This window comes from Protopterus annectens, chromosome 8.part0 (genome assembly GCF_019279795.1).
Source record: "Protopterus annectens isolate FY-2018-M chromosome 8.part0, PAN1.0, whole genome shotgun sequence".
Classification (NCBI taxonomy): domain Eukaryota; kingdom Metazoa; phylum Chordata; order Ceratodontiformes; family Protopteridae; genus Protopterus; species Protopterus annectens.
The window spans coordinates 1,068,422,552-1,068,445,837 of record NC_056741.1 but is presented as its reverse complement, the minus strand read 5'-3'; the positions used below and the strand labels follow the sequence as shown (position 1 = coordinate 1,068,445,837).

The 23,286-nt window shown below is 37.0% G+C and overlaps 1 protein-coding gene across 1 annotated transcript in view; it reads left to right on the top strand.

The window, feature by feature from the left end:
• Nucleotides 1-23,286, top strand: part of LOC122809222 (B-cell receptor CD22-like) — a 346,467-nt gene that overhangs the window by 84,724 nt on the left and 238,457 nt on the right. Inside the window, exon 2 of the mRNA XM_044080536.1 lies at nucleotides 52-120. Coding sequence (XP_043936471.1) covers nucleotides 81-120 — 40 coding nt within the window. The 5' untranslated portion in view covers nucleotides 52-80. The remainder of the gene's footprint in view (nucleotides 1-51; nucleotides 121-23,286) is intronic.

Below are 23,286 nucleotides of genomic sequence, written 5' to 3'. Positions count from 1 at the left end.
AGTGTTATATAAATGAACTACATTATAGCATCTATTGTTTTTGTTTTCCAGGCTGTGATTTAAAATTGAAACAGATAAAAATGGAATATGTTCTACTACTTCCTCTAATCTTCTATATAGGTAAGATATTTTAATCACTGTCCAAAAGCTAAAATATTTTATGTGTTACATTATAGTACTGCTACCAGTTTATACCTTAAATCTGTTATATAAATTAGTCTGGCATGCATACCAAGAATACTTTTATAAATAAGAGTTTTGAAATATTTGTCCTTTAGTAAGATATATTGAAACCAAACATATCTGCAGTGCTGGTATAGTACAAAAGAGGAAGGAACCAAGGTGCTCTAATGGAAGTTTAACACTCAACAATTTCAGTTTAAAAACAGTGAAAGAAAGAAAGAAATGAATTATATTAAATAGCACATTGGAAAAGTTGCTGTTACACATTAAAATATTTGTTTTGCAGGAGTGCAAGCCTGCACCTGCACCCAGTTTTGGGGTCTAAACCCTCACATTCCTGTGTCTCATAGATATATATATATATATATATATATATATATATATATATATATATATATATATATATATTATCTCCAAGACAATTGTATCCTAGTAAAATTCTCCACGATACAACAATTTTAGACATAGACTAGATTTCCTTTAATCACACTTACATTTCTAGAGTTTGAATAATCACACTTGGAGACCTCAAACTTACTGTGGGACCCTTTCAAACCCAGGAGCAGGATTTAGAGGTATATGCAGCTTGATAACACATTACTTCTGCATTAAGGAGACAGATTCATGGTTTGTCAAAACATCCTTTAAAATGGAGTAGGGAGGTGATGTTTCATACAAAAAATATGTAACCAGACAATGTGCATTTTAACCAATGAGCTGTGAATCTGTGGACTAAAATCCTATGCAAGCAGCAGGGAACAACATGAAGTTTGTGCACATATAACAAAGAATGCTGTGGATGAGTTGTACATGAATTTTCTTCACGAAATTGGTCCATACATGTGCTGTCTTTCTACAATAGGAACAGTGGCACCTTTGTTATTAGAAAATATCAGTGAAGGCAGTATGACTAGTTTGGTTATCAAGAGCTTCCTGGGAGTGATGGATAGTGATGATGGTGATGCTGACAATTCTGTCATAAAAGAACAACTGAAAAAACCTGTAACAGCTCCAGGGTTTATCTTTATGATACATGTACAGGGCTGTACACAGTGGTAACACAAAACTGGAAAACTGCAGTCTGGGGGTGAGGACACGCATGGATGATTTATTTATGTATTTAGTGTTTGTTAAGCAGGTAAGTGAGCTGACCAAAGGACCTTTTTCAGCCATGAAACAATATAGACACAGTAAAAGAAGTTTAACAAACAGTTTTATAAATACCTTAAGTCATACTTAAAAGAAATAATATAAAAAATATATTGAGTAATACATAGCAGTATCACATACATTGTGCATGTATGATACATGGTAAATAAGGGTTAAAAGAAGACAACAAATAGTAGGGAAAGTATAGTAGAGATATTGACACTGAAGAAAGAAGACTGTGATTGTTAAGTCACTAACATGGACAGACCCTTACCAAGGTCAACAACGGCTGATATTTGTGGCACATGAGCTATATGGAAAAATGTAGCTTATTAAGATCAAGCATTCATATGGCATAAGGAGAAATCTGCATAATTAAGATTATTTTACTATTAAACAATAAAATCAAGAAATTAAGGCCTAGCTCCATGGAGCAGAGGAATGACGCTCTGACTGCTACCCAGGTGACTGTGGTTCATTTGGCAGTCCCAAGTAGGTAGGATCACGATTGAAGGGGTGTGGTTCATTTGGCAGTCCCAGGTAGGTAGGGGCAAGATTGAAGGGGGGGTGTATCCTACTTGCCTGTCTCTGGGGTAATAGGGAGAGCTGCACACACTTGCAGACACATTGTGTTGGTTTAAAGAATGAGAGAGACAGAGAGAAAGAATTTTATTTAATCATTGTGCTTTTTGCAAGGTGCTGTTAGCACCTTCATAATGTAGCTGTGTAATAGGGAATGTTGAGACCAAAAGTATTACTGCATAATACAAGTTGTGTTCAGCAAACATTTTCACCTGTTGCTATATTTTCATATACAATTTTGACAAAGTCTGCCAATCTTTATATTTGTTGCAATAATTTTTTTGACGAAAACTATGGTGTTTGCTGTTGCTACCTTCAACTCTCTCTTTCTCTCTCTCACTATATACGTATATATAAAATGATATCATGATTGTTTGACAATATGAATAAGTGACACGCAAATGACTGAGAAAAATAAGCAACAGCATAAATGAGTGACAAAGAAAATCAGAGATTCATAAACATTGACAACTTCTCTCCAACTATTAATAAACCCCAGCTGCAAAACCCAGATCATTGTCTGAGCAGTAGTACTGGTAGGGAAAGAGTTTTTAGTAACATAATATGTAGTGTTAGGGGTAGGGGTCAGGTTAGGGTTAGAACACATGAGTAATGTGAGCAGGGGGGCAGCTTCACATTACATTACTATAAACCCTTTCCCAAACAATACCACTGGTCATGACAAAGGAGAACCAACATGCTAGACATTAAATCTATCCACTTATCTAACCTTAACTCTAACTCTAGCCTGAGAACATGCACATACACATTACCTGCTATAACACAATATTTCACATTTTCACAAATATCACCTTTGCAGTCAAACGTTCATTTTCCTGCACACTCCTACATACTTAAACTGTACAAATCTTGAATTTAACCAAATATGATTAACTCATGAATGTAGTCAACCATTTGTGCTGTCATTCAGTTTTTGTCAGTCATTTGTATGTCAGTCTTTTGCGTTTTAAACCAAATTGGTTGCAACCATCAACAATATATAATTATATCTATCTTTATGGATGTGTGTGCATGTGTTTGTGTGTGTGATCTCTCTCTCTCTCTCCATCTCTGTATAGGGTGTATATCCAAATATCAAAAATTCACTAGATAATGAAATGCAGCTGATCGAACACAACTTGTCAATCAGTAGCCTAGTGAAATTAAAAAAAAAAAAGAAAACCATTGTCTTTTGCATGAGAGCAAGCCCCCCTGTACCCACCATCTAAGTATATATACCAGCTCCAAGACTGTACTATAGTGCCGAAAGGGCGAATTCCCAAATCCTCACTGTTCTGCAATCTCACACAAAAAAAAAGGTGGCTCATTTGATCAGCTAATTTTCAATCATCTGTACCAACAGTTTTTCTATTCCACAATTGGAATGTTATACACACACACACACACACACACACACACACACACACACACACACACACACACACACACACACACACACACACACACACACACACACACACACATATATTGCAAGAAAAAATCAGCCAAGCTAGAGTTTTAACTTTGTAATAGCTTTAACCTCCTGTAATGGAGGCCCATGGGAAATATGCAAATGACCCCTTAAGGACGTCAAGTGTTTCAGCTACACGGTTTTTGAATGTCCCTGACTTTTTTTGTGTTTTAAGTTGTTATGGTTACATTCAGGCCAATCGAACTAAACCCCACTAGCTGTGGACATGAATGTTTCAGCCTTTTTGCTGACCTCATCAGCACAGCATAAGTGCATAGTTTGGCTATAATTTAGAAACAGAGAGTTTTTAAACCCTTAAAGATTACGGTACCTGCATATATGGATGCATAAACTGATATGTTGCAGATGCATTAATCTTTATGGGCATCGGCTTGATTGCTGAGTACACCAAACTCCCTCGCTAGAGCTTTTGCCTCCAGTAAGTTCTGTATTACTGCACAACCACTATTATGCTTTGGTCAGCTGTTATACATGAAATAGTGTTGATAATAACGGACAGGATGATGTCCACTACAATGCTTGGTTAGTGCTATAATAAGTTCCTGAAGATTACTGCTTATTGCTATGAATCATATAGTTGTATATATCATTGCCTGTAGCATGATATCGGTTAGGGAAATATTAGAAGTGGCATTTATATTTATCATGTTACTACGGCATAACAGGATAACTGCATTTTTCCTTATAAAATGATGTTTATATTGAATACAGAGGTGGTCTTTGTGCTTCTTATATTCTGTAATGTGGTGTGAAGTAGCAGACAATACCAAAGTCAGGAAGGTGTGACTTCTCCAGTAAATGCACACACCCTCTGGAACCATGAATAACATAGTTCAACATAATGGACAAGGATGCTGCTACCCAGGTACAGTGTGAGTCAGTTGTGGAAGTGGCTGCTATGACAGGTCAGTATATTTGGTGGTCAGAAAAAATACTTTCTTGCGGTGCTAATGCAGTGTCACTTACGTTATTGACATTGGATGTAAAATAGAATGAGATTTCACCATAGCAAGGAATGTAACAGGTGGGAATAGGGCACCTTCCTAGCAACTTACAGAAACAAATAGCTTTTTAGGTTTCTAACAAGAGCTCATGTCTCCAGAATCATCCCTAGCAGTGTCTCTGATACTTGTGCAAAAGAAAGCATGAGATCATGGGCATCTTAGAAGTATCGACTTGGGCAATACTACATTAACAATTTTAATACTGACTTATCTAGTACAACTCTGCTTCATTCATTTTTATTTGTCCCTTACAAAACGCTTCCTCTCTAGGCAACTCAGAGCTACAAGCTATGCAAAAAACTCTCCCAGATGGGCATGTCTGACTGTATAGCTTGCAGCATTTTTGAAAAAGATCACATAGTGTTATCAGACATTCGCTTGGGGTGGCATCTTACAAGTTTCTGTGAGTGCTGGTATTTTTTTCAGAGGTAAAACTACAATTGATATGAATAATAATCATGTGTCTTATGACTTTGCCATATCTTGGTACTTGCAAATGAAACATAAGCACAGTGCAATAAATGGAAAATCATAGTGAACCATACTGCATCAAAGTGTGCTGTACCTTGGCAGGAGATGGTGAGTCATAGTGCATTGAAGTATGCTCTACCTTGGGAGGCGATGGTGAATCATTGTGCATCAACATGTGCTCTACCTTGGGAGGAGGTGGTGAATCATATTGCCTCAAAGTGTGGTCTGCCTAGGGAGGAGATGGGGAATTGTAGTTCATTCAAATGTGCTCTACCTTGGGAGGAGATGGTGAATCACAGTGCATCGAATTGTGCTTTGCCTTGAGAGAAGATGGTCAATTATAGCTTATCAAAGCATGCTCTCTCTTTGGAGGAGATGGTGAATCATAGTGCATAGAAGTTTCTCTACCTTGGGAGGAGATGATAAATCATAGTGCACCGAAGTGTGCTCTACCTTGGGAGGAGATGGTGAATCATAGTGCATAGAAGTGTGCTCTGCCTTGGGAGGAGATGGTGGAGCATAGTGCATCGAAGTGTACTCTACCTTGGGAGGAGATGGTGATAGTATGGCAGAGATGCTGGAGATACAGATGACTGTGAACGTAAGTATCTCAGGGGAGGACACAACTCCAGTGACCCCACTGTAACACCATGCTTCCTTAGTGTGGGAATGAGTTTTTTTTTATATATCAGCATTGCATCAGTTGAGGGAACTCCTCCGATCCAGCTGTCAACTCAAGTTACTGCAGGGTCTGCAAACAGAACATATCCACAGAAGTGAAGAAGTTAGTGAATGTAAATGAGCAGATGGTGCAGAAAGTGAGCCATGCCAAGTCTACTACTGAGTCAGCCATGGAGAGTTTTTATTTTACATTTGTTTACCGGGAAAGTCAATCTGGATAGATTGTCCATTTTCAGTGGAGGCCTGGTAAGAAAAGCTCCAGTATAACTGCAAATAGTATAAGATCTAAGACATCAATATACATAACAATGTTTTGGAAAAAAACTCGACTTAAGACAGTACAAGACCAAACAGTGCAGTACCATAAGGATATAACTAAAGACAGTATGAAGTCATATATCTGCACATTGTAAATTCAGACTACAGTTTAATACCCTCAGAAATAATCATCTTATCTTGCAATTTCTCAGCTTAATACAATGTAAAGAGATTGACATACATATGCAAATGGGAATGCCGCTCTATGAAAAGAAAACAGAGAGTGGTGGCTTGAAACGCAGATGCAGAAACAGTGTGACACAGGAACAGGGAATTACTGAGTTAGTTTGTTTAGCCTGGGTCAGAATTTTTGCTTTAGCCTGTGTCAGAGCATGTACATATCCATGAGCTACATAAGTAGGATTTGAGAAGATTTTTAAAGGTAATTTCTTTGGCTGTTGATCTTATGCTAAGATGTATACAGGGAGTCACCAGTGCCATTCCTACTTCTGGTGATGTTAATTAGAGATTTGTTGTTGGATCTTAGTAAACATTTTTTGAATAGTGATTTAATAGGTCTTGTAAGGCTGGTGTTTTTCCATGGTGGAAAAGTATCTGATGGTCCATTGTAAGTTGATTAAGGGTGAGCAGATTGGGTAGTTCTAGTTAGGATAGTTGTTAAAGGGCTTGGCGGTGATGAGACTGATAAGCTGAATCTGCTGGAAATTTTGCTATTTTATTGTAGCAGGTGTTTAGTTTAGTTAAGTCTGATCTGTTGAGGTTAGTGAGTATGGGGGCTGCATATAGATGAGTGGAGACTAGGTGGGCTCTTGCTATCATGGTGTTGGTATTATTGGTAAGGAATTTTTTACACCTGTATAGTGTTCCAAGTTTTTTATGAACTTTTTTTTTATTGATTGGGCTATGTGTAAGTCAAACTTCATGTTTTGATCTATAACAACACCTAGAAGTTTGGTTTAGGTGACTAGTGTAATGTAGGTATTGTTATTTGAGGAGCTTATGAATGCGTGGGTGTGAGTGATGGCTTTTGTGAGATGAAATAACATCAACTTAGTTTTGTTAAGCTTAAATATGTTCTGCGCTTTGGATAACCATGATTCAACTGTAGTAAAGGATTCCTGTGCAATTGTTTTTGAAGCTGCTGTAGTGTTGGGGCTGAACAGATTACTGTAGAATCGTCTGTGTATTGGACTAAGGTTGCATGGAGGGTGGTGGTATGATGGTTATTGGTAAATACGGTAAAAAGGCCAGACCTAGTATAAACCCTTGTGGGACACCTACAGTAACAGGCAAAGGTGGACATAGGTTATTTTGCCATTTTACTGCTTAACTGCAACCTGACATATAGTCCTAGAACCATGTAAAAATTGTGTAGCTTAGATTAAGTTCAGAATGTGGAGTTAAGAGTTTATTATTTAAAATAGTATTGAATGCCTTTGAGAGATGTAGAAAGATAGATGAAACAATTATAATGCTGATTAATGGTATTAGTATGGCTGATAAAGGCTGTGGGAGTGCTATGATAAGGGTGGAAACCATGTTGAGTGTTTGCCAGAAGTTTGTTTTCTAAGAGATTGTGTAGAATTTGAGAATATATGCACGTTTCAAGGATTTTTGATAAAGGTGATAAAATGGCAATAGTTCAGTAGTTTGATAGTTCTATAAAATTCCCCTCCCTTATATATTATATGGAATTATATGAAATATTTTCCAGAGGGATGGGATATGATGTTCATAAATGGAATTAATTGATTAGTATGGAGACTGGGTATGATATGGCTTTGGCTGCTAATCTGAGGAATTTGGCAGTTAGTTTATCTGCTTCAAGGGTTGTGAGTTTGAATTTATTTAGGTACTTTCTATAGTTTATATTTAGACTGACTGTAGGGGAAAGCATTTGGTATTCTGGTCTGAAGATGAGAGACTGGGAAGAAAAGGGGGGGCAGTTGTCTGTGAGGACTAGAATAGATTTGGTAAAGTATTAGTTAAACTGAGCAGCTATGTTGTCAGTAGAGTTATTGGTAGATGGGGTGGGTGTGCCAATTTTGCCTGGTTGTAGAATTTTGATAATTGCAGACCAGAACTTTTGTGGGTTATTTCTGTGCTTTGATTGAATGTCAGTATAGTGGCTTTTTTTGAAAAGTCCGTTATGCTTTTTGGTTTTATTTCTTAGCTCTATGTATTTTTATCGATTTGCTACTTTTTTGTTGTGGAGCCATGTTTCTCATGCTCTATCTCTTTCTTTTAGAAGTGATCTTGAGTAAACCAAGGAGCATAGTTTGACTTTATTCTGATAGTTCTAGTGGGGGCTAATTTATTTAGTATATTTAGGAAGGTGGTGTTAAAGTTTTCTACAGACTTATCTAGAGGGAGGGATTTTAAGTAGTTTCCAATCACAAAGTTTGAGTGCAGATATAAAGTCCTCAGAGTTGAAGTTTTTTGCTTAGTGGATTTGTTGAAAAGAGGTGACTTTTGGGGATTTATTTGGTGTCGGAGAATGAAGGTGGTGAGGTTGTCACTGAGAGAATCTGAGAGTTAGCCAGAGTAATGTGGTACTTCAGGTCAATTGGTGAGGATCCAGTTAAGGACAGAGTCCTTTTTGATACCTTATCTGTTCTTGTTGTAGTTTGAATTATTTGAGTGAAGCAGTGGAGATTGATATGTTCAGTACGATGGGTTGAGTTACAGAAAGACCAATTGATGTCAAAGTCCCCCAGTATGATAATCTCCTGAGGGAGAAACACTTCTGTCCAATGTAGGATAGATTCTAGTGTACTAATATTATTGCTGGGGGGGTGTAGACTCCTATTACATTTAGGTTTTTGTTTGAGCTGATTTTTAGCCTGGTGAATAGGATTCCTGCATTGCTGAATGCAGGAGGGGAATGGTCAATAATTTCAAGTTTGAGGGTATTTTTGAATAGTAGAGCAATACCACCACCTCTTTTAGTTTTTCTGTCCTGTCTGTATATGTTGTACACAGGGGGGAATATTTCATTTTTTGCATCAGTCATCAGCAGGTCTAGCATGAAGGGATGTACTTTGTGGTGCCTCCTGTGAGGTAGGTACTAGGCTATCTGCCAAAAGGCATTTATATGCCTAGCCGGAATTTGTTGGCTTTCACCACCCCCTTAGATTAGTTCCCTGTGCCTCTGTCCAGCAGAGCCATTGAAGTGATCCCCGGGGTAAACTTCCTGTTTCTCATCCACTCATCAAGGTTTCTCTTGAAGAGTGTTAGTGAGGAGCTGTGTCTAATGTAGATTGGAATCTTGTTCCAGAGCATGAGAAGTCTCTGGGATAGGAATCTATCCCTTCAGCACGTCCTATTTATTGTTGTGGTGAGGTTTAGATCCCTAGAGCATGTGGCTCGAGGGGATATGGTTTTCTTTAGGTGGAGCATGTCCATCAATTCTGGGTTGGACATGGCGTTGTATGTCAGACAGAGATCTACTCTGAGTAGGCAGTATGCAACCGAGTACAGCTGGAGTTTATTCAGTCGAGCTGCCTAGGGCATCTGTTTGAGGCCAGTGATCCTCTTGGTGAAGTACTTCTCGGGTCTTTCCAGCTGTTGCAGGTGTCTTGTAAGGTACATCCCAAATGGGTCGTTGTACTCTATGATGGGTCTGATGAGTGATGCGTAGAGGGGCTAATTAATATATTTAGGCTGGTCTGACAAAATGATACCATACAGTGCTGTATATGTCAGATGTGAGTTGGTTAGGCAAGGATGGAATCACTTACAGACAATTGTAGTGCAGGCTAGAGGAAATTGAAAGCACAGTGGCTGCATCTGTGGGTGGGATTCCCTCTGTCAGTGTACCACATGGATGACACCAAAGTCATCATCCCACTCTCAGCATGAAATATTTCCCATTGGGGTTCAAATGAAGAAATGATGAAATGAGCAAAAAAAGGAGACTTGGCTGTAGCATTTCTGAAACTAAATTCACTCTCATGTCTTGGTGGATAGCTTCATGTGGTGGATCCCTGCATTTTTTATATAGCATATATCATGGACTGAGATGGGTTAAAAAATAAAAAAGATAGCTGGGTGCACAGGTCCCAGGTTAAAAAGTGCCCAGTGCTGTTGTATGCATTGGTGCCAGGATTGGAAAAAATGGCTCTGCAGAATCCTGAAGAAATTGAAGTAGTCCTACAGTGGGGTTAGGCCAGGCTAAAAGGGAGGGTCTATATTAGATCACCGAATGCTTAAAAAAGCGAAGTGATTAATCGTCCCTATGTAAGTGAAAGCTTTCAATTTCAAACTGTCAGAACAGAGATTTTTTTCCTAGGGGAAAAAAATCACTGTTCCAACAAAAAAAAAAAAAAACACTTTAAACATTACATTAAGTGGGGGGCTTCACCCCCAACACACCCCCCTACTTAAATATACCGACTCAGAGACTGCACTACAGTGCCAAAAATGTCAAAGTACCGAAGCGGCCCAGCAAATTCTTTCCCAGGGAAAGAATTCACTTAAAAGCCGCTTTGATCGTTTGCTGTTTCCGTCTTTTGAGTTTGACCAAGATGCATTTGAAAGAATGCATCTTCGGTCATCTAATAGGGAGCCAAGAGGGAGGATGCCCCCCCCCCTCCCCAGATTTTAGAAGGAAGTAGTAGTTAGCAAAAATCACATAAACCAACAGGCCAAAAATAGTCATAAAAATGACATAGTGGACTACTGAAGATAAGGAGGACATTATGTATTGTTGCTATTATATAAGAAGCCCAGAAATTCCAGACAGAAGATATTCAGAAAGATTAATAGAGAAATTAGAAAAGCAAAATATTAGTGCAGGAAAATTATTGAAAGTTTCAAATAAAAATGTACATTCATTAATACAACAGATCCATGAAAAATATTATATAGACAAAGAAACTTTGGGCTGCATGCAAAAAGAAGTAACAGAGAAAGTGTGAAAATATATAATAAAACCCAAATATTTTAAAAAGTATAAAAAATAAACACGGACATAGGAAAGAAAAATCGATCTGATATGATGCAATATTTATGCAAAGGAAAAAGCCAAAGTAATCAATACAAAAAATAAATAAATAATAAACAAGTCCAAAGATATCTGAATATAAATAAAGGCAAAGACAGAAAAATAGGAAAAGAAAGCAGAACTGTACAACAGAAGATTAGTGAAGTAGAAGTTAAACAAATAGAAACTGAAGCCAAGGATTATCTGTACAATGTAGAACATGTAGAAAATGCAGCACAGGTAACGTCACAACATGATGGAACACTGATTTCACACATTAAAGGCATCTGAAGAAGAAGTATGGCCATGGGAAAGAAAAAGAGATCTGGTACAGTGCAATATTTATACAAAGGAGAAAGCAAAGCTAATCAGTATAAAAAATAGCACCCAAAGGTATTTGAAGAGAAATACAGGCAAGGGCACCCAGACATGGAAAATGTTGCAATATAAAAAAGAAGAAACCAAAGGGGGGAAGTAGAAAAGAAGATTATTATGGAAGAATTTGAACAAATAGAAACTGAAGTTATTGGTTATTTGTGAAGTGAAGGATTTATTGTAGAAAATCTAACCCGGGTAATGCCAAGCATGATGGAACAATGAGTCCCCAGATTAAGGAAAAACAGGTGGAGCAGGAGACATCTAAAGACCTGCCACATGGTGATGCTGTGGAGACTTCTATAGAAGACAACTACAAAAGTTAATTTGACATTGCACAGCAAGGAAACAGTGGCACCTCTGACACAGACAATATTGTGAAATGGTGGGCCAATGAGTTCCCATATGATTGAGCAGCACATGAAGCAGAGTGCATCTGAAGAGGAAATGTCACAGGAAGATACTCTGGAACTTTCTGTAGAAGTCTTGCAGGAAATGGAGAGCAGAGAAGGTGTTTTCAGTCTAAAAAACTGATCTAATGGAAGAGTTGCTTGATTTAATAGAGATGGCTAGTCATATTAACATTAATGAAAGAAATAGTTTACTGAAAGCAGACAAGACCCAACCTATTCGGAGTTTGGTAAGATAGATGAACACAGTAATTAGGACTATTAAAACATTCTTGTGATATAACAGAAATAAATAGGATACATTGCTGTATGGCTAAATTAATAACATGCAAAGTCTTACCACAAGAACATAGACCAATAAGAGAAAAGAAGGGGAAGAAATAAAATGCCAGCATGGAAGCATTAAATAGAAAAAGCTATAAAGCATTTAAAACAAGAAGTATCACTATTAGAAAAATATAGACGTGGGAAGAGATCATCAAAAATATGCAGAAAGATGGACATGGTAAAAGTAATTCACAGTATCAAAACAGACCAGGATCTGTCATACACTATTACAAATAATAAACTAAAAATGTCTGCACAGCCAAGACAATTTTAGAAGAAATTTAGATAAATATAAAGGAAAACTACTCCAAAAGTTTCATAGTGAACTTAGAAACAAGACAAAATGACTAGAAATACCACTAAAAAGGAAGAAATAGCCACATTTTGGGGAAATATTTTTGAGGACCCTGTGGAACATAAGAAAGGTGCTGAATGGAGAGAATAAATAAAAGTAACAGCAAGAGGATCTAATGTAGAGGATATGAACTGGTATGATGTGATGGCCAGAGAACCTGAAATAAAATGAAGAAAAGCTCCTAACTGCAAAACCGTAGGCCCAGATGCAGTATCTAACGTTTCGCTAAAAGTATTAGCATCTTTGATTTAGTCCTGAGTAATAATTACTTATATGAGTATCATGAATGAACACCAGCCTGGTTAACAGCAGGAAAAATAATATTACTCCTTAGGAGTGAACCTGCAAGCCATTTTAAAAACTATAGACAAATAACTCGCCTTTCAATGTTAAACAGACTATATACTAGAATTGAAGCAGACACAGTTTATAGTCATTTAGAAAAAAAAAAATAATTATGGCAATAGGGAAAAAGGGTAACAGAAGAAGGTCATGTGAAACAAAGGATCATTTGTTGCTAAATAAAAGTATAATAGAAAATTGTGAAGGGGGGATCGGAGTACAGCATGGATGTATTAAAAAGTATTTGACAGCATCCCACATTCATAGATAAAGGAATGTTTACACATCTATAAGATGTGCCCAATATTGATCAATTTACATTACAGTGAACATGAAACAGTGGTAAACTACTCTGTAGCTAAGCCATTACCAAGAGCAAATTATTATCCCAGGGATAAAAGTTCAAAGGGGGATACTCAAGGGTGATTCTTCATCACTGCTGCTTTTTTGTTTTTCCCTTAACCCATTAAACTGTTAACAGATTAGGCTCTGGTTACTATTTAGTTCTCAGAGAACAATCTTGTTTAAAGATTTCTCATCCACGTTTTGTGGATGACTTAACACTGCATAGTTCATCAGATGAGAAAGCATAACTACAAGTGGTTAAAGCTTTCTCAGATGATATATTAATGTCATTTCATCTTGATAAATGTACAAAAGCAATGTTTAAAGCAGGAAAGCTGCAGCAACAATATAAGTCTGGGGCAGGAATATGATATAAAGGAACATAACCAGAAAAGAGTGTATAAATATCTAGGAATTAATGAAGGATTGGCAATAAAACAGGAACAAATATAAATAAAAGTCAGTAAAGAACACTTCAAAAGAGTGAAATTAGTACTAAAAACTGCCTTGATATCTAGGAATAAAATGCAAACTATAAACCAATTCGGTCTTCTTGTTCTAACTTACAGTGTTGGGGTGACTGACTGGCCCTAAAAAATATTGGATCAGATGGACAAGAAAACAAAAAAAAAATGCTTTATGCTTATCAAATGATATATACAAATCAATATATACCAAGATTATATACTCTTTTTTTCTGAAGGAAGCATGGGCCTCCTCGAAACTGACTGCTTGTATAAATCTGCAACTGTAGGACTGCATACCTATCTGCTGACCTCACCCCCAAACAGAGTGAAAGATTTAAAATATGAGGAGAAGATGTCTAAGGTGACTTCCCTGCTTAGTGTATTAGAAGCATAGCTGTGTCAAGTGGGAATGGAAATTAATCCAGAACTACACAAAAATCAGGCAGCAACTGAATGCGCCAAAAACAAAAGAAGGCATATAGGGAGAATGATCAGATGAGAAGGAAAGACATTTAGAATATGTATAAATAATGTGGCAAGTATAGAAATCTCCTAGAACAACCTCATGTCAATCAGGATTTGATGCAGGAATGGTTAAGGAGAAGTGAACTGAAACCAAAAGATGAAAGGTTAAAGACGGTGCCCGAGGATAGTGAACTATGTACACTTTGGTTTACAAAGGCAATTGAACATGTAGGAGAAACATTCAAATGTAGGCTCTGTTAAAAAGAACTGGAAACAGTTGCACGTCTTGTTGTTAGATGTGATAAACTTATGGCAGAGGGCCTATATACATATAGGCACAATAATGTGGCAAGGTTGTTGTAGAGGGGATTATGCAAAAAAGTACAAAACTGAAGAGTTTGGGAAACATTCTAAAAACACAAACCATAAAACATTGCAAAAATGTAGAAGTTTATATCATGAGATCACTCATTATCAACAGTTCAAAAAAAGATGTGAGGAAACCAAACATAGTAGCCCTGGAAAAAAGACAAAAGTAGCGTTGATCATAGAAATTGATTCACCTAGTGATTACAGTGACTTACATACAGAGAGATACAAAGTCATAAAATACCAGGATTTGGAGGCAGAAATGAGAGCAGTGTGGAAAAAGGATACTCAGAAAGTTTAAATAGTAGTAGGAGCAACATCTCTAATAAAAATAATTTAGAGTCATATTTAGATATGCTACCAAATCAATACATATAACTCCATATGAATTGCAAAAGGAGTCCATTATGGGCACATTACAGGTGCTACAAAGAGTACTTTTGTCAGATATCAAAGAGCAAAACAATTCTAATTTCATAAACTTTAATCATACATTGAATTAAGAAAGGGGTCCGTTCCTGTTATGGTATTAGAAACCCAAAAAGACTTGAAGAAATTAAGCCGGGAGACAGTGTGATATGTTGAGAATTGCCATCTGTTCTGTAATTTCTGAATTATACTGAGTGGAAGGCTTCTATTCAGTAAGACTGTTCTGCAATGTAATGCCTAGTATAAGAACTCCCCTTTGGACATGCTATAGAACTACCTTGGAGACATCTACGGAGCAACATAGTTGGACCTGAGAAGAGCACTCTTGGCTAACATCAGAGACTGAAACAATACTAATTTCCTGAACTTTAATCATACTCTTACTTAGGAAAGGGGTTTGTTTCTATCATAGTTTTGGAAACCCAAACCATTTGGAGAAATGAAAAGTGATAGCCCATTAAATGGTCTATGGAAAATGTGCTGAACACCCCATAGTACGCTGTGTGGATGGCTCTCATAACACGAAGAAGGTTGGGTCTATCCCACAATCCTGTATGTGTCATGTGTTCTTCACTGTATTTACTGTATGTATATTTCCTTCTTCTGTGTGGTGTGTCCCCTGTCACCTGTGCAAAATGATGGCTGGCTCATGTGATATTTTTCTACTTGTGTTATACTTTGGTAATGTCTAATCAGTGGGTGAGCAGCCCATCTCTATACCACATAACCTACACTGATTTCTGCATGGCAATCGTTATACCACATGCATCAGTTTGTTCTCTGTGGACACTGATTTCTGCATGACAATCATTATACCACATGCATCAGTTTGTTCTGTGTGGACACTGATTTCTGCATGACAATCGTTATACCACATGCATCAGTTTATTCTGTGTAGCTCTGCCACTTCTGTGGTGTTATGATGCACAGGTCCCTAAGAAGCATAACTTCTTTTACCTGTGCTAACCTGTACTGGGATCTGTTTATATCAGAATTCCACCAGTCTTTAACTTCCTGCTGGCCAGTGCTGTCAATTGCCTTGACAAATGTGATTATGGTGCTGATGGATGGAGTGGTACCAGTTGTCTGGACACAGCCTGGGCAGAATGCTCCCTAACAACTACATTATATAGCATGACAAATATAACAAACATTTTACTAACCTTGTCAGGTATGTATTGTACTGCTCCTTCTGATATTTCATGGTGTCTCAAATGGGTCTTGAACAACTCACATATCTGACAATGGTACAGGTCTGTTCATGGGCAACATTATAAAGGTGTTCTGTTAATATATATAGATTCTACACTGGAGTCATCTGCCAGATGTCAAGAAGGTATCCTGAATTACCTGCAGTACATGAAATGTTTTTTATGGGGTGGGCTATTGCACATCAGGTACATATAAAAAGATATATGGATTACAAGGCAGAGGCAGTATGAAACTACACTTACTAGCTGTATGTTGCTCTGGAAAATATCCTTCCTGGAAATGATGGTGAGAGTCATGCATGTTCTGAATGTTGGCATCATGCGGTCGACTGGCACATTGAATAAACATATTTATTAGGAGGCTATCTGCACTGCAGGCCACTTGGCCCTTTCTGTTGATGAATATTTCTCTGTTAGAAGCAGGTTGTTTTCTCCTTGTAACATACATGCAGGCAATGGAACCCAGGACTGAAGGGAGGAGAGGAATGTCAAGAAGCCCTGCATGGTAATGGCTGCCTACTGTTTAGTCATGGGAAACCGGATATGATCTTTCACATATTGAATCAGTGCATCAGGGAACATGTTCACTATTCTTGATGGTGATGACTGGAAGATACCATCCCCCAGCACATTGCCCTGCTGAATTCTAGAAAGTCCCTGTGGTCAGCATGGTTAATGTTGCACATAGCTTTGTGTCAGAGAGGACAGGTAAACCATATATTACTTGCATTACTGTATGTGACTTGGAGATGTATCAGATAGTCTGGAGCATCTCACAGTTCTCTTGCTATTCATCATTGATTAGTTATACTAATAGATTTTTTGTAATACATTCTAGATCCTTCTTTATCTTTAGATTACAGTGTATGATACATTACAAAATCCAGATACTAATACTAAACATGTGTAATACTGAATATATTTTCCTTGCTGGATTTATGTACATGCAAGCTATTATTTTAACTATGCTATTATCTGTACTGGTTTATTTGCTAAAAGCACGGGAGCTAGATTATTGAGTATTATCTCAAAAAATGTAGGACCATGCAGGAAGAGTGATGACCATAATATCACAGACCAAAACTGTGACATCACAACCCCTTAGGTTAATAGAAGAACTGATCAGAACAGCAATTACCATAATATCACTGATGACAAATGTAAAGTTTACAGAGTTTTGCTTCACATACTGTATTACATTATACATAATTATGTTGTTGTTGTGTCTTTCGGCTTTTCCCAGTTAGGGGTCGTCACAGCAGAACTCCGGTCCGCTAATGATTGGCAGTAGATTTTTACTTGCCAAATTGCTGGCCATAAAGCACAACCTTCAATGAAGGTACGCCCATTCACACATGTCTCTCCACGGAAGATGCTCTAGCTGAGAATCGAACAGGACAACGTCTTACTGTGAGGCGACAACGCTACCACAGCACCACCACCGCAGTATATTACACTTAAATTGGTGAAGTTTCCCTTAGAAACAGTGAACTCTGGATGTAATCATATATGCCCATTTAATATTCAAATACACATTGGGTTTATAAAACTTTTGGTCATGCTATTGCGACCACAAGAGTTATACTCTGCTATTTTATGGTTTTAGAAATCATATTGGGTTAAAGATCAACACCTTCACCTCCTTTAGAGTTAAAGTTTATCACATATTAATTCCAATAAGCAGAACATTATTATGGCTTTTGGAAAAGTAGAACAACATTTTTGCATAGTGCAGAAGCGTATTCACTCTCTAATTTACAGTGCTCTAATACCTAATATTCAATGTATTGTTAGCTACAACAAGAATTTATCCTGTATATAATATAATCATCCAAAATTTTAGATATCATACTGACAATTTTAGACATTGCTTAAAGATAATAATTATAAAAGGAAAGAGAGAAAAACAAAGAGAAAGAGAGAGTGAGAGCGAGAGAGATAAGGGAATAAATATGGCGAAGGATGCTATTCCTTCCAAAATATGTGGATGGAAAATTTCTATCTGTCAATCTACAGATAGATAGATAGATAGATAGACAGATAGAAAGATAAAGAGAGAGAGAGATATAATACTGGTTTAAAAACTGCCGAACCAGCTTATTCTCTTGTGCATTGGTTTCAGTTCATGCTAACCTTGATTCCCCAAAATGAGATTCTGATTTGCACCATACGCACTGAGCACAAGTTATAAATGATTTGTATCTCACTTCATAACATGCTGCATTTAAACATAAATGGCTCATATCTTGTAAGCTACCACTGACTTAAGTTATATTTTGGGAAATATATATTTCACTTTTTATCCCGTCTTAGTTTTACGCAGAAAGATTCTCTAAACCATGTATTTCCTTGAATTTGCTAACAAAATGACATTTAAGCAATTTCTCCTTTATTCTGTTGATACATAAAATGCTATCATTCTATCAAAATATTACTTTTTTGAGTTTTTTCCAAGTCTCCTGTGTAGACAATTGTTTACACAATTACAGTGTTAAGATTGCATAAAAAGAAGCTTATGAAACTATCTCCCTTTTAATTTCAGTTTGATCTGAATTATTTAAATGTGGTAGAACTATTAAATACATTTAAATTTATCATTTTTTTTACTTGAAAAATTTGCATAGCAAATAATTTCACCATATTCACTGTTTATAACCATATTTGTTAAGTATCCTCCATATCAAGCACATAACATTCCCCAGTCGTATTATGTTTGTTTCTCTCAGGATTTAATCCAAGTTCTAGCACCAGAGCTAACTGTTAGAAAAACTGAGTTTGTGTTTCAATTTTGCATGGTTAGGTATAATTTTAGAAAATGTTATACGTCATCTGTTAGTCTGTAGTATCACGACTGAAGTCCTTCAGGCTCAGCATGAAATTCTTATACGTCATGTCTCTCAACTGCAGTTCTATCTAACCGAGAACCAAGCAGAATGTGTAAAAATGCCTGATTATTAATAATCCATGGCAACAAGTGTGTCCTTTATATCAAAGGGTATTTGATTTAGAATTACATTTCAATCTACAATACTTTTTATCTTCAAGCCATGCCAATTGACTCCTTAAAAGCTGGAGAAATTAACAATTTGTTTTCTATAACCCCGTCCAGTCTCAAGGCCACCATCAGATGCCTACACCTGCAGGGTGTACAAGATGATGTGTTTCCAGTGAATGCAGTAACGTACCACTGGTCAATAAATGTTCATTCACAACTTTTTTGAGTATTGGATAGATATGTCATGCAGCAGTAATCCATTAAAAAAGGCTGCCTGCTTAGACCAGATGGCTTCTCAATACCACCACATAGATCACACTAGAATATAACTTTTTCAGTCAAGGTACATTGAACTCTTGCTGCAAATGAAACATCCATACTTCATCTACTTATCATTTTTGTTTGGGCCTTCTGCATACTACCCTAGACTATCTATTAATAGATACTTTCAGGGCCCAGGACATAACTTCTTAATATTATTAAATGTTTCAAAGGAGGTTTTGACAGTTACAATAGTCACTTGTTCTGGTTTACATGTTTTAAGAGTAGATAAACATTTGTTCTGCAACAGACTGTCCTTTGAGCAACATTCAGTGTTGACAAGATGTATTTTTTCTTCTTTCTATATCATTATTATATATGTGTTTTTCATCCCTGTGTGTTGTGTTGGGGGCAGTGATCTCACCCATTCAGATTATCATGTCCATACCTCCTACTGATACTAATCATGGCCGATGTCGCTGCATCTTCAAGGAAAAAATACATTCCCCTTTGGAACATCTGCCCTTAGAAATGGAAATGCACTGTTCATTGATCAAAATGTGGACAGTTGACCACTGCACAATACATTTAGTTTCATCTTCATATTTATTATAGTGCTTGTCAACTAATCACTGTACAAATGATTAAAACATTGAATATAGAATAAAAATAGACTGCAATAAAAATATCAGCTTAGCAATGATGTTAAGAAATGCATACAGATAAAATAATGAATATAGAATACAAATAGAAAGTAATAAAATATAAACTAGTAGGAAATCTGATATTAAGAACTATACAAACATATAAACCAAAGGAAGCACAGCTGGATTAAGCAAACATTGTGAAATAACTGTTGTCACATGCCAAGACAAGTAAATCATGCTGTTCAGATATTACATTTCAGGCAGAAGAGAAATGCCTTCCAAAAAATGGCGGATCAAATATTTACCAACACAGGGAACTGACACTGGCTGTAAAACAAAGCAAGTTACAAATAAAATAAACAGCCATGATATTAGTCCCACAGAGATCACCGCCATGGGACTTACTCAATACTACAGAGATGGGGCTGAAACAGCTTCATATTGATTATGATATGATCACATATTACATGTAAGTTCTAGCAAACATCTTTGCTAAAGGCAAGCAGGTTGGCATTGTGTTTAACAAGACAGCAGGGCTGCACATTCTAAACAAGACCATACTGGAGAGTAATGCTCCAAAAATTGTTACAGTTTCTTTACAATTTTACAAAAGCGAATATTTTACTGAAAGGTTTTTCTGTCTGTGTGGATTATGTAATACATTTATAAATTAATCTAGTTTTTTTCTTCATGCATCACATGTAGAAAAGACCAATTATTTTCTAGTTAGAGCACTAGTCTGCAAAGTGCATAACTATATTTGAGTCCACTCATAGCTTCTCATTTTGCCTCTTTTCAGCTACCAAAGCTGCAGCATTAAATGTGTAAAGTAGAGAAGACAAGCTTTCCAAATAATTAGAGTTTAGGGTACAATGTCACTCCTGCACTGACTAAACTTCAGTAGGTTTATGTAGTAAAGTAATTCAACTTGAGGGCGAGCAGCCAGCTCTACTCTGAATGCCTTGCTGACTCACACATCTCTTTCCTGATCATCACAAGATTGTAGAATGATGGACATTTGCCAGTGGAAATGAAAATAGTAGAACATATGTTTAACTTCATTATAAGAAAGGTGTATGCAAAATTTAGGAGTATATGTTAGACGAAGTCTTATGTGCAGAATGGCATGTTTACTTGAATGATGCTGCATGGCAGATTTTTTATACAATACTTGTTTATTTTGTCTTCTAAATTAATGACTTTAAGTAGCCTGCAAACTGGACTTTGTCTTGATGCCAAAGCAATGATCCCTGCAGCTAAAGATTAAGTTTAAAATTTGATTGCAAGGCATACTACACACTGCATGATCAAGGCTTAAAGCTGAAGTTTTACAAGTTTAAGGTTGGAATTTGATTGCAATAGATAACATACATTACAGATTCAAGGCCTAAGTCTATACTTACGTGCTAAGTACAAATAATGTCTCTATACAATTATGCTCAGACTGTGATACACATTGTGCTGTACATATTTGTCAATCAGGGTACAACACTGATCTACACATGCCTTTCGGGAATTCCAACCAGTCGAACTGTCAGGTTAAGCAACACACACAGTAGGGAAACGGAGGAGAATCAAACCCTGGATTACAGGAAACAGCTCACTAACAGCTAATAGCCTTGATTGTCTGTTCTACCTGGCAGGCACACAGTAATTGTACAAACAATCTAAAAATAAAAGGTGAGAAAACAATTTCTCAGAAATCAACACCTTTATTGTCTCTAATCCAAATAATGATAATCTCCCAGCGTTTGTCACTTTGGGGCATTATGCCAGACATACAAGAAAAACATGCTAGCATGAAAATAAACTTAATGCTTTTACAGTACTGCTAGCAGTCTACATTTTAAAATGTATTACGGATTATGGTTAAAGGGTCGTTCTCATGCATTTTGAAGTATTTTGTCTTTAAACAATTACATATATTAAAATTTACTGACATTTATGTAGTACAGTAGTTAGGAGCAGCTTTTCAAGTCTATTGGTTAAATCTTAATTTTTACTCGCCTACTTGGTAAACATTTTTTTGAAAGTGCTCAGGACTACAAAGATTTGATGTTGTGGTAAAATGGGATTATTTGCAACAATGTACATGGAGAAACAATTCTTTCATTTATGCTAGCGTCAGAGTCAAAACATTGCAACTGTACTATTCAAATGGTGCAAATCATCAAATCAGCCATGTTAGGGTGAAAGTTTAATGTAAATGTTCCACTTTTGTTTGGAGTAAACCTCCCAGGGCTGTGCACATACTATGACAATTTCTTGTATGTCAGACATTTGACCATGTTTTATTTTAGCATATATTTGCTTTTTCACACCATTTCCAGTGTCATGTCTCATAACATATATGAAATACGTAGGTCGATCTTTGATACCCAGTAAAACTTCAGCAGCTCAACAGGTTGCACACTCACCTTTGATGTAGAAAGATGTGGGTTCTTTTCCCACACCAGAAAGTTTAATTACTTTTCCAATACTGACAATACAGTGTAGCAGGAATGCTGCTTCTTTGAGTGTGCCAATGTTAAACCAAGGCTCTTTGTGCCTGAGCTGAAGGCAGCTCAGGTGAAGGTGAAAGATCACATGGTACAAAGTGATGTGTTCTAGTCAGCCAGCAAAGTAAAATGAGGATGGGTAGGATACTTAGGTCTCCCAGCATGCATGCATGCACAAGTATAACACACAAAGAGACTTATAGATATGTGCATGCACACACACACACACACACACACACACACACACACACACACACACACACACACACACACACACACACACACACACACGCACAAAACACACACACATACACACACACACGCACACACACAGGTTCATAGGTATATATAAGGCTAACAACTACTAGTGATCGTATAAGCCTAGGCGTGCAACCCAAATGTGACCCACAAATTTGGTTTGTATATGGAGAGATTTAGTGACTGCCACTGTCATCAGCAACACTGGTGCCAGAGCAGGGGTGAATTTCTGATTGCCCATCCATTGTTCCATGTTGCATTTAAATAGGAATAGGTAGGAACTCTGCTTCACAGGGATGGGGAGCATGTTTCAGAGAATGTGAATTCTCTGAGAAACATAGCTGTCTTACCAAAATGTCCTTTTTATGTCACAAGCAAAATTTAGGTCTTTTAATCTAGTAGTTCCGCAGCTGTTTGTTTTGTGGATCTACAAAAGGTTCATCAAAATGTATCCAGGGATACCTTGTATGCCAGGCAAAGATCACCTCTCAGAAGCCTATATGCTACCAAGTAAAAAGACAGGACTTTAAGGTGATAAGCTTAACATATTGTGTTTACTCCTTGTATTCTTTTTGTAAGGAACCATTTTTGACATTGCAGTTGCTGTATGTGTCTGGTCAGATACATACTGAGGGGGACATAATACCCTATGATGGGCCTGATAAAGACTGAGTACATAGTGTGATGACCTCTCTGTACCTAGATGA